This window comes from Microcaecilia unicolor, chromosome 5 (genome assembly GCF_901765095.1).
Source record: "Microcaecilia unicolor chromosome 5, aMicUni1.1, whole genome shotgun sequence".
Taxonomy (NCBI): Eukaryota; Metazoa; Chordata; class Amphibia; order Gymnophiona; family Siphonopidae; genus Microcaecilia; species Microcaecilia unicolor.
Window position 1 is genome coordinate 77,652,807 of NC_044035.1, and position 13,408 is coordinate 77,666,214.

At 37.5% G+C, this 13,408-nt stretch overlaps 1 protein-coding gene across 1 annotated transcript in view; it reads right to left on the reverse strand.

Moving 5' to 3' along the window:
• Positions 1 to 264: 264 nt before the first annotated feature.
• Positions 265 to 13,408, reverse strand: part of CPEB3 (cytoplasmic polyadenylation element binding protein 3) — a 270,166-nt gene continuing 257,022 nt past the window's right edge. Inside the window, 1 exon segment of the mRNA XM_030203002.1 lies at positions 265 to 5,458. Coding sequence (XP_030058862.1) covers positions 5,231 to 5,458 — 228 coding nt within the window. The 3' untranslated portion in view covers positions 265 to 5,230.

Consider the following 13,408-nt stretch of genomic DNA (forward strand, 5'->3'; position numbering starts at 1 on the left):
TCTGTTCCACCTGTGGCCTGATACATTCTTCTTACTTGATGACCTTTTGTGCTATTCCCTCCGATTTGCCTGTTTAGCATAATTTATGGCTATGTAATTAAGTAGATTTTTTTTCTGAGCAGTTTGGATGCGAGAAGAAAGGCAGTATATGTGTTATTAAAGAAACAATCTAGACGAGACTGTATAGGCTGTCTTGCATATCTGTAACATACGTAATCACAAGCTACTGCCTTAGCATTTGCAAAGGATGACAAGTGTCAGTGCTTCATACAACTAGATTTAATAAGAGTTTGTGGTTACAGAAAAAGTCCAAACTACAAAGATTTTAAGCAGTTTAAGCAATAGCAGCATTGAGTTCCAAGTTTAGTCACAGTACTACAATTCCATACAAGCATTAGTCCAAGCCAAAATGGTAGAAGCCATGTTAGGACTGCTAGCTAAAAACAATTTAAGGAGCATGTAAAAAGATACAGTACATTTAAAAAGTAGCTGTCTTTGAAAAACAAAGTAGCTGTCAACATTCTATATGTCCATAACCGACAACAAAATTACAAATGTGTTACTTTATACCCCAACAGAAATAATGTGCAGTAAAATTTAAGAAGAACTGGATTAGCCACCGTTGTTTACTATTTTATTTTTTATTTATTTTTTTTTTTGCTAAAAACTCCCTCATTTAAATGTGCTACAATTATAGTAAAATTAGTATTCCCAACCAGTTACCATTCTGGGGTATAGAGTAGTCAAGTATATTAATACAAAATATTTTGTGGTATAACAGGGGTACTAAAGCAGCTCAATTGAGAAGAAAGTTTATCCAGTTAAAAAAAAAAAAAAACATACAAACCAAAATTAGTATACATTTTTTTTTTAAAACCCTACATCTACACCAGACAGTGACTAATCATTCTCGCAGGCCTTGCAAGTAGAGATGTCACAATACTTAAAGTGATGTGTAAGCTTTCCCATTAAACAGCTATTTTGTTGCTACTCTTTTAACAGGGAAATCAGCAGTTTACTACTTGCATATTTGGAGTACATTTGCTTTAGGCCATGCCTCACGTATCAATAAAATTATCAAAAAGCAGCTTTAATAAGTTTCCCTTAGAGCTAGTTAGTGAGTCTCCTGTTTAGATGCTGGTGTAGAATTCGGGTATTAGTAATAGTCAACTAGGCTTGGTCATTTCTTACATTTTCTGTTTATGGTATAAAACTCTCTGTAATTTCTGTTGGATCCGGTAATTTGGGGGCTACAAATGGATCTGTTTGATTTCTTTAATTTTTGTTTTTTGGATTACTGGAATGTTCAATTTCCTTGATTTGATCCTATTTTCTATAAGCATTATACATTTATTTGCTTGTGATTTGTAAATATAAGTTAAAAAAAAAAAAGCAGCTTGACAAAAATCTGAGAAGAATCTTCACACCACATAGAAGCAATTTTCTGATCCTCCTCCCCCTTCCATCCTTGTCTACTGTATTTGCAAAACTCATGAATTCTACCCAGAAACAGTCAATTTGGAGTAAAAAAAAATGTTGACTCACAAGTGATGTTCCTCTGTATTAAAACTTAAAACACTAAAACAGTACTGACATCCCTAATTGTTCCCTTCCCTAAAACATGGTAAGAAAAGGAGAAGGCTGTTCAAAGTATCACATTTTTCTGCTTCATTCATTCATTTTATTGCCCAATTCATCAGTACACTTTTCAATCACTTTACATATCCAATTTCTTTTAAATCACCACACCATTGTAAACCACAATGCAAGTAAATACATAAAGCTTTGCTTTTCAAAAAACTAGACATTTTATAGTAACAATATTCAAAAAGCTTTAGCTCCAAAATAACTGAAAAATGAAAAAAAAAAAAGCTTTAAAGAATTTGCATCATAAAATTAATTTATTCCAAGTAAAAATACAAAATAATATTAATGACATTGACCAGATCTGAAAGTCTCTCCCAGAAACAACTATAGTAATGGTTCAGAAAGTATTCTTTAAAGAAAATAAGAAATAAAAATGAAAATAAGTATATATGTTTTAATTTTCTCTTAGCAAAAAATCTTTCTAAAAATAACAATGAAAAATTTTCTCAGTACAAAGGCTACATTGCTATTGAAAAAATATCAGCATGAAGAAAAAGGTACATATTTGACAGTAGAAAAATGATCTTTGTGAATCACAATGTTTAAAGATTGCAATGAAAATAAATTTGCAATAAAGTTTTATGCCTTTTTTCTTTTTTCATTTTTTATACAAACAGTACAAACAGTATTGCACATAACAAATAATTGAGGTTAGGTTAGCCTTGAAAAAACAAAAACAAAAAACTAATTCAAGTCTCACATCAAGAAAAAAAGGCCTCAATAGGACCTGAAGAATCGAAGGGATTCTTCATCAAGTTCAAAATGTGTTTTCTAGTTTTCCTTTTTACAAATAAATGTGTGGTTTTTTTTAAGTGCACTCTTGATAGAGCACACTGGCAACTAGATGTGCAAGGGAGTGGGTTGGAGGGGAAGTGGGGGCAAAGTCCATCTTTAAAACAAAAAAAGAACAGGTTATAACTTAAGAAATTTAAAAAAAACATTAAAAATACAAACAGAAGAATTCTTTCACAATTCTGGTCAGTCGTGCATAATCAACACGTGATTAGAAATATACAAATCAAGGGAAAATATTTTTCACCTTCTATTCACAACGTTCAGCACCAAATGGAGTTTTTGTTTATACTTTTTCATTTACATCTTCATTTTTTCCATTTCATTCAATCCCATAGTCTATAACTTCTCCAGTTTTAAGTTCCTGGAGGATTCCATGGTATGAAAAAAAAGAGGGGCAAGAGATGGAGTTCTTCAAAAATGTTTACTTTCACATAATTAGGTACATTACTGTAGGTTAGTTATGATCCTCAATATTTATGTTATAAAGTTCTAACTTTGCAATTAAAAAAAGCATGAAAAAAATAAAACTACTCATCTTTTAAATCATCTTCTTGAATTAAATTAATATATATTTTTTCTGAATAAACTTACTTAGAAAATATTTACTTTCCTATATTTCAACATTGAGGTATTGCAAAAGATCATGTCAGTCAGAAAGCATGCCTGTTTCTTAACATAAAAAAATATAATAATAATAATAATTAAAATAAAAAAAATCAGCCACGGGGTTGAAAAATGTCCAGATACAAAAAGGTAGTGCACAATGAATGTCTTACAGATGACACCAGAACACACACACACACACACATGTGGGCTGGGAAAAAAGGATCACCAACCAAAGATATCCTTCAAAGGGATAATTATAATAAGCATTCAAATCCAGTTTTAAAAAACTAAATAAATTCACTTTCCTGATTTTCCCTGAAAAAAAAATTAAAACAAAATCCAGACTTTTCCCCAACATTGTTTGCAAATAAACACTGAAAAAGATAAACACTACATTAGACACAAAGAAAACACATAAAATCAAACATTTAAATCTACTATGCGGTGTCATAAGCAGACTGTCCCCAGAACTGCTAAAAAAAACAAAAAAGGGGGGGAACATAACAGACATTCTCCAATAGTACACAGTGTCTGTGGGAAAATTCCTGTCTGCAGTCCTTATTAGTGCATGCTAAAAAAGAATGTCCACCATGTTAGTAGATAAATTCAAGCTTCACAGGAGATATCCAGAAATCAGGTTTTTTTTTCCATAATAGTTGAAATCTCTTAAAATTGTGTGCGTGCATGCAGACATTTCTTTAGCATTGTATTTTAAATCTTTCTTCAAATGTGCCTAGTTTGTAAATCTGACAGACAATACTGTATATCTATATAATTATATATATATATATATATAATATGTATATATTGGTAGTGTATGATACTTAATATGAGCTCTTTGGTTTTCTGGACAAGGTCTGAAAAAATAGAAATGGTGCAAGCCTTAGAGGAAGTTGTAACAGAGCTCATGGTATTGTTTCTATGAGTTACAAACTGTAAGAGCTTTGAAGGTCAGACATGGTGCTTTCTAACAGTTAAGTCTGATCACAGTACTAGACAATCACTTGACTCTAAAAAATAAATTGCACAATATATAACAGAGCACCGCAATGTACTTCATCTACCATCCACAAGTTTGTTTTAAGAACATCCTACATCTAATCTTTGTTTTTGTTTTCTTAATACATTTGAACTATGGGTAATTCTGTAATGAGCTGATCCTAATTTAAAAACCCATTACATTATCTGAGGCATGCCTTCCACCAATCCTAAGCCAGTCACATTTTTAAAGTTTTGCACTTTGTAGCCTACATAGATTCTTAATTTGTGCATCGTGGGCCGATTTCATAATATATGTCATACATAAAATTTATTGCATGCAGCAACCTGATTAAAGAGTAAACATGCAGTCAAAAAATAATTGACCTTCCTTGAAAACACATCACCTTTTAGTTGATCTTCTTTGAGCAGCCATCATTCATTACTCAAATCACAGAGTTCTTTTTTTTGAATTGCTATTCTAGCCTGAATAGAGTATTATGGTATTAGTAATACCATTTACATAGCAGCAAAAGCTATTGCAGCATATATTTATATATAATACTTTAAAAGGAACAAAAAAAGGGGAAAAAAACTTAGCAAACTAACAAAATGGAAAACAAATTCTGATCCAGCTTATGAGGTATAATCCTTACAAGTCAAAATGAAAGCAACTAAAGGCTTATTTTTTCTAAGGGTTATGTGTACTCTATATGACCACTGCTAATAATTCCTGAATATCTGTAAAACGTTTTGCTACATCTGCCACCTACTTTTGTGTATTACCTTTGGTAAGTCATCTTTTAGGGGCAAGTCTACGTTGCTGAAAATAAGTGCATGCTAAGTTCAAAATAATCACAAGAAAATCTCTTCACCACGTACACATCAGCCTCTCGTAGGCCGATGGGAATGGCAGTTACATGTCTCTAGCAACAAGTCTTGTGATGGAAACAAAGGTACTAAGTAGATGTTTTAGTTAATCAAAGTGCAAGATCAGTAGTTACACTCTGTAGGCTTATATTATACTGGACACCAAGTTCAGTAATGTGACTGTAAATAATAATAGTAATATAAAGACCCATTTCTTCTTTAAATTTGAGGATGAACGCACAGATTTCCAGAACATTCAGCCCAGAGGCAGCACACTCATTTCCTTCCATTTCGACATGCTCTATGACTTGATGCTGAATTTTGGGCACTGGCCTCAGCTCCAGCGGAAAGGGACATGGCGGGGGCGGTCACCTCCTTCTTTCACCAGGGGTTTGTGGAACTCTCTGCCAGCACGCGAGTGTATGCTTGCCCAGCAGTATTCACAGTAATACTGCAAACAGGTCACGTTGGCACAAAAGAAGGGAGCAAATTTTCCAGCACAGCGAGTGCCCTGGCATTCATCACACATCTGATCATCCAGCACATATGGCTTCACTTCCACCTGCACCGAGAAAACACAGAAACCATCAGAACATGAATTTTTTTTAAAAACAACGAAGCACGGAAGTCAACATTTACATAGCTTTTAAAGTGATATGCTAAACAGGAATTAAAAACCCCAAACAATAGTTCACAACTGTGTACAGCAACAAAGACAGGAGCGGTGTTATTGTTAAGGGGTGCAACCAAGGTAAGTACCCTATGTACCCATATTATAGGGAACGCCAAGCCTGCCTGAAGCTGCTGGCAGGATTTAGGACCCCCTCCAAAATTTCTGACCTGGATCCCAGCATGGGCCCTGAGGATATACAAAATAAATTAAGTTGATTGGTCCGTATTGCTGAGCTTGTTTGTATTCACACATTGATATAGCAGCACCACAAGTACATATATCTCTCTCAACCTTTACAATGTAGCTCATGGTGGCAAATGAAACTTACTACAACGACAAGGCTAAGATTGCTATTGTGGAACTAAACTGATAATAGTGTTTAGTTCCATCTTGTAAACATTTGTTAGCCTTTTTGCTATACTTCTGGGTACCTATACCTTCCTGTAGTGTTCCAGTGCTTCAGAAATCAGGAATGAGGCTAAAGATTGAACTAAAAATAGTGCAGCTGTTTTCGTAGTGTGTGCACCAGTGTATGTGGCCTGAACATCTGATCCCTGGTGGCTTATTGGTGCTATTTCTAAAATCTGAGGTACAGTATAAGCAGTACCAAGTGAGCACAAGACACAAATCCTAGTTACGTTTACTGTATTTAGATTTGATTACTCACCTTTCCAAATCCAAGCTCAAAGCAAGCTGCGTTATGAGTGCAGAAAGGTAGTTGGGATGGGAATGGGACTTGATATACCACATTTCTGTGCTTTTTGCAACTGCATTCAAAGCGGTTTACATAGTATACACAGGTACTTATTTTGTACCTGAGGCAATGGAGGAGGGTTAAGTGACTTGCCCAGAATCACAAGGAGCTGCAGTGGGAATCAAACCCAGTTCCCCAAGATCAACGTCCATTGCACTAACCACTGAGGAGGTTGAAGGTTAATTGATTTGCCTAAGCTCACAAGGAGTATCAATAAAAGAAGCAGGATCTGCCCCAATGCCAGAATACTATACCATAGGGAAATGCAGCCTTGTGTACAAAGGTTTAGACACCTCTAGTCAAACTGTATAGTAACATAGTAGATGACGGCAGAAATAGACCTGCATGGTCCATCCAGTCCGCCCAACAAGATAAACTCATATGTGCTACTTTTTGTGTATGCCTTACCTTGATTTGTACCTGTCCTTTTCAGGGCACAGACCGTGTAAGTCTGCCCAGCACTATCCCCACCTCCCAACCACCAGCCCCGCTTCCCACCACCGGTTCTGGCACAGACCATATAAGTCTGCCCAGCACTATCCTCGCCTCCCAACCACCAGTCCCACCTCCAGCTCTGGCACAGACCGTATAAGTCTGCCCAGCACTATCCCTGCCTCCTGCCACCGGCTCTGCCACCCAATCTAAGCTTAGGTTCCATTCCTTCTGAACAGGATTCAATAAATCTGTAAGTGAACAGAAGCTGACACAACCTCTGTCAGTGATTCTCAATCCTGTCCATGAGGGAGACCCAGACAGTCAGGTTTGGGAATCACTGCTCTATGTGGTACAGAGAAACATCTCTCCAAATTTAAATGCATAATTGCTATTTGCTTGCTGATATTAACAGATTAAAATAACGGGCCCTGTTTACTAAGCCGTGCTGTAGGCACGCAAACCTTTTAGTGTACGCTAATGCTAAAGACACCCATAGGAATATAATGGGTGTCTTTATCAGTGCGTATTAATTTTTAGTGGGTGCAAAAAGCTAGTGGACCTACAGCATGGCTTAGTAAACAGGGTCCAAAGTGAATATGGCAGGTGGATACCCTTCCAGTTGATGCATTACTGCTTTTGAAAGAAAATTAATAAGGCCCAAAAACAAAGGTGACCCATTTAGATCTTTAATTAATCGGGTGAAGACAATTCCATGGTTGAACAAATACTCTTACCCTTCAACCTCTCAGATTGTGACTTCCGTTTACTTTCAATAACTCTGGGATTCTCTAAAGAAGCTGTAAAAGCATTTGAAAATGAAGCTAAACCGCTTTTTCAAAGCAGGGGGAGGATACAAATACATTTCTAAAAGCTTCCAACTAGCAATTTTAACTATACAAATATTATTAAGAAAATTAAGTTCCATGAACTGCTGAAGTCAAGGTAAACTCCGGAACATCAAGAAAAATCTCCAATAGAACTATCTAAAAGTGGTCAGATTTGCAAACCAGAAACCACATATTGTATAAGCAGCATTGTGAGCAAAAACATTTCAGCAGTTTGTTTGCATTGATCTGTTTGGGAGAGTTCTCAACAGGAAACCATGTCTAAGGCATGGAACCTTTTGAAAATGTTGACTCAAAAACTTGACTCTTCAGCCACCACCATACAAGATACATTTGGAAAAAATAAAAGGGTACAATTTAGAAGAAAAGAACATCCTATCATTTATGTCTAGTAAGATGTGCTGCTGCATTTTGAACATGCAAGTGCTAAAAATGTTACATTAGCTACCAGTGAATTTTTGCATTCAATATAAAATTCTCTTATTTGTACCTAAGACATCCTTCTCTAATATACCATTATACATGCTCAGCATGCTCACTCCTGTTATTTCAAGACATGCAATGTGGTCACTCTATAGCAGCCATTCCCAACCCAGTCCTCAGGGCACACCTAGTCCTGTTGCGGTTTTAGAATATCCAAAAAGAATATTCATGAGTTAGATTTGCATGCAGTTGAGGAACTGCATGCAAATCTCTCTCATGCATATTCATTGTGGATATTCTGAAAACCCAATGGGACTAGGTTGGGAATGGCTGTTCTATAGGAACCAACTGGTTCTGCCAGCAATCTTCACGTGTCATCTGGATGGTGGAGTGTCTGTTTATGTTTTCCAAAAATTCTAGGACAAGGGGGCATGCGATGAAGCTGGAGTGCAGTAAGTTTAAAACAAATAATAGGAAATATTTCTTTACTCAGTGCGTAATTCGACTCTGGAATTCGTTGCCGGAGAACGTGGTTAAGGCGGTTAGCTTAGCAGAGTTTAAGAAAGGTTTGAACGGCTTCCTGAAGGAAATGTTATTAAATGGACGTAGGGAAAAATCCACTGTTCCTGGGACAAGCAGTACAAAATGCTTTGCTCCGTGGATCTTGTCAGGTGATTGTGACTTGGATGGGCCACTGTCGGAGACAGGGTGCTGGGCTAGATGGACCTTTGGTCTGTCCCAGTGTGGCGATGCTTATGTCTTATGACTACCTTATTTCGACAAGCACAGAACTCCACAAAACCCTCGCACAGGTCAAAACAGGCAGGCAAACAGTTAAGGAAACATCGAAGATGATGACATCCAATGAACTCAAAGCATTCACAGAAGTTTATTTCACAAAAGGTACTGAACTCGACACAAATCATGTTTCGGATGCAGAGGCCTGCTTCAGGAGTCCCTCACCTCATCAGCAGCACAACACTGGAGATGACGGCAGCCGCCGGACAGGACGAACTCCTGAAGCAGGTGTTGGTGGGGCACAGGCCGAAACACGATTTGTGTCGAGTCCAGTACCTTTTATGAAATAAACTTCTGATATGAACTCTGAGTCCGTTGGATGTTTTTTTCATCATCAAATTATCTGGTTTTTCATATTTAGGACCCCGCTAGTGGAATTTCGTCCCACCGGAGTTATGCAATGAGTTAACTGTAATAAATTCAAAAGTGCATTACAAACCCACTCATTCATTCTAGAATATGGAACTGTATAGTTCAGTTGGTATCAATCTTGCTGATGAGGTTCCCCTTCCCCATTACCCTCTCAATGCTCCTCTCTTTTTTATTCTATATTTGATTATTGTATTTCTTTTCCTTTTTAATACAAGAAAAAGTTTTATTTAAACCACTCTTATGCTGTACAGCTTGACATGCAGAATATCAAGAAATAAACTAAACTGAGGTTTAGTCAATAGGCTTCTTAATGAAGCTGGATTTAAAAGGGGTTTGAACAGAATTTCTGGAAGAAATTATTACTTCCCTCTAAGATAGTACATAGTCAAGAAAAAAACACACAATATTTGGTTGTTATTTACCTGCTCAAGATCAAAATTTAATTACACCTGGGGAAAAGCCGCCACTTATCTTTGGAAACAAGCAACAACCTGTTGCAAAATCTGCATCTGTGGTAGTGAACTGGGTGGGCAAAGAAAAAGAAAAACCTCTCCTCCTGACAACCCCCACATTACAATTAGCTCTACGCATGATGGCAGCATGAGTTGTAATGTTGTGGGAGCATGAGTAGAAGGTAGATCTCTGGGGGTCACATATTTTCTGTGGCTTTGATAATGGAGTCATAGCCACAGAAAGTTTGATAAACACTGGTCTAGTATCGGGATCTAAACTGGCTATTTCTGGAGATAACGGTAGTGAACCTCTATGGACCCTTGGGACCTGAATCAGCATGGCACATTTTGGGCCAGATTCTGTATATGGCGTCCAAAGTGTAGGCTCATTGGAATAATGTGCCTATCACTATTCTATAAACCATGTATACAAAGACGCAATTTACAGAATAGCATTTAGGGCTAAAAAGAAGCATGCATAAATTCCAATTACTGCCAGTGATAATTGGTTGTTATTGGCCAATTATCACTAATTGAGTCATTACCCAATTGAGTATGTGCATAAATTGGCCACACAATTTAACGCGTGCTATTTGTCACACCTTATATAGAATCCAGGGATTAATGATTTTATGAGGAGGCAGAGTGAAATTGATAATAGGGTATATACATACAGGGTCTTTCTCCTGCACACTGAGGGCACTGTTTACTAAGCCGCGCTCTAGGTGCACAAACCTTTTAGCACGTGCTAAAAATTAGTGCTTGTTAACAATAGAGACATCCATAGGAATATAATGGTTGTCTATTGTTAGTGCATGCTAATTTTTAGAACGTGCTAAAAAGTTAGCGTGCCTACAGTGCAGCTTAGTGAACAGGGCCATGAGTTTTTTCTGGGTCCTTCTGAATAACTTTTGAAGAATTTGAAATTAGCATTTGTATATATTCCATCTTAAGAGAGTACACAGTTAAGAAAAAACTAAATATTCAATGGTTATTTATCTGCTCAAAACCAAAATTACCAGGTGCAATTTAACTCAAAACTGTTCATATAAACTGATACACTGTTTGCTTCTCTGTAGGTTTAAATGCACATTTAAAATTCTCTTGCTTGTATCTAAGATTAATCATGTACTCCTGGGCTGATGCATTCCAGCTAAAACTCAACGCAGAAAAAACACAATGCCTTATACTCACCTCACAACATAACACAAGTAACTTCACCACCATAACACCACCAAACTTTTCTCTTCCAGTCTCAAACAATCTGAAAATTCTTGGAGTTACCATTGATCGAAATCTCACACTCGAAACCCACGTGAAGCACACACGAAAAAGATGTTCCACTCCATGTGGAAACTCAAATGAGTAAAACCGTTCTTCCCGAGATCCATTTTCCGTAACCTGATACAGTCAATGGTGCTAAGTCACCTGGACTACTGCAACGCACTGTACGCTGGCTGCAAAGAACAAACTATCAAGAAACTGCAAACAGCCCAAAATACCACAGCCAGACTCATATTTGGTAAAACAAAATATGAAAGTGCAAAAACCCTGAGAGAGAAACTTCACTGGCTCCCACTGAAAGAGCGTATCGCGTTCAAGATCTGCACGATGGTTCACAAAATCATCCACGGAGATGCCCCGAGCTACATGCTAGATCTCGTGGACCTGCCTCCCAGAAATGCTAAAAGAACAGCCCGCAAATTCCTTAATCTACACTTCCCCAACTGTAAAGTAGTAAAATACAAGCTAACACATGCGACTAGCTTCTCCTACATGAGCACCCAGCTACGGAATGCACTACCAACTGACCTGAAAACGATTAACGAAATAACTAACTTTTGCAAATCTCTGAAAACCTCTCTCTTCAACAAGGCCTACAATGGAATCCATAACTTAATCATAACAGTTCACCACTTCACCCTAATCTGATAGTCATCTTTCTATAACTGTCCGTATAGATCTTTTTTCTCATCCCTGATCTTGTTGTAACACCAATTGTATCTGCTACCCTGGAATGGCGTTGCCATAACAGGATTTTGTAAGCCACATTAAGCCTGCAAATAGGTGTGAAAATGTGGGATACAATTGCAATAAATAAATAAAATAAATAAGATGTCCCTCTCGAGGATACCATTATACATGCACATTTTAACCAGTATTTTTTCAGAAGTCATTTTTTATTGCCCTCAGTATATTTTATTATATTTTTGAATGTGTGAAGAAGGCTTTAACAAAGCTTCTGATTCACATCTGAAAATAAATGCTGACTTAGGGGCCCTTTTACAAAGGCGCACTAAAAAAAAGTGGCCTGCGGGTGATTTTCCTATGCGCTCAGGCCACCTCTTAGCATGTCTGCCAAAAAGTCGAATTTCTATTTACGGCAATAATGGCCAGGCGCTAATTCCAAAATTAGTGCCTGGCCATCTACCACATGAGCCCTTACCGCCTCCTATTTTCTTGGCGGTATGGGCTCACACGCTAACCCGCAGTAATTGGACAGTACGTGGCAATATGGCCACATTGCCAATTACTGCCGGGAATGCCCCTTACAGTAGAAAAGAGAAAATTATTTTCTACTGTGGGAAACTGCACATCAACATCAGAACTACCGCCAGGTTCCTATGCTACCCCGGTGGTAGGGCTAATTTGCACCTTTGTAAAAGGAACCCATAATTAGTAGGCATAAAGGGGTAAATTCTATAAGTGGCTCCTAAAAACCGACATTGAAAATTTTTTGAACTGAGCGCTAGTCTATAAAAGGTGTGCGTCCTGTATAGAATAGTGCTTAGGGCATAAACTGTGCCTAACTTTAGGCGCTGGCAATTACGCCTACTAGAAGCTGGTATAAATGCCAGTGCCTAACTTAGGTGCTGTTTGGCAAAATTCTTTATTTACGTGTGTAAAATTCTGGAACGCCCTCGAAACACCTCAAACCATGCTCCCCCCACCCCCCAATTTATACGAGATAGTATTTATGCGTAGATTATTATAGAATACAATATGTGCATAAATTCTAATTAAGGCCAATAATTGGTTGTTCCAATTCTTAAGACAGTCAACAATTTTCTCGTGTTGGGACTATATATCACATAAATTCTATCTCAATGTCCCAGACGCTATATAACATGGCCAGGTTTCGGATTCTTCTTCAGAGAAGAGGTTCACTGGAGAAAAAAAGATGGTGTAAACACTAAGTATTGTAACTCTGTGTTGTATTTAATATCCCCTGAACTAGCATTCTTAATAGAAAAGCACCCACAAATTCATACAGTACATGATCTCCTGCATGGGAAAAAATAGCCGCAGTGTCCAAGCACGTTGATAGCTTTTAAATAGCTTTCAGTTGACCGTCAAAGCACACATTCTGATTGGATACAGTCTATATAGTTTTAACCAAACAGATCAATGACCACCAGTCAATCTCAGAGATCAATCCCGAGGGGTGAAGTGTCTGTAATTGAAAAATCCACCGTTGCTCCTTATAGTTTAACAACTGTCCAATGTCCCCCCCCCCCCCCCCACCAGTTGGACACTATCCAGAATTCTCCATCTAATATCACTAAGTTGATGGTGACGGTCCAACCAATGTTGAACTAACAGAGCTGTTAGTACTTGATTTTTAATTCTGGACTTGTGTTCATTGAGACGAGCCTTGATGGGATGGCTCGATCGTCCTATATAGATCAACTGAAAAGGACAGATAATCGCGTAAACTACATTACTGGTCATGCAATTAGAAAAGGAACGGGCATTTATA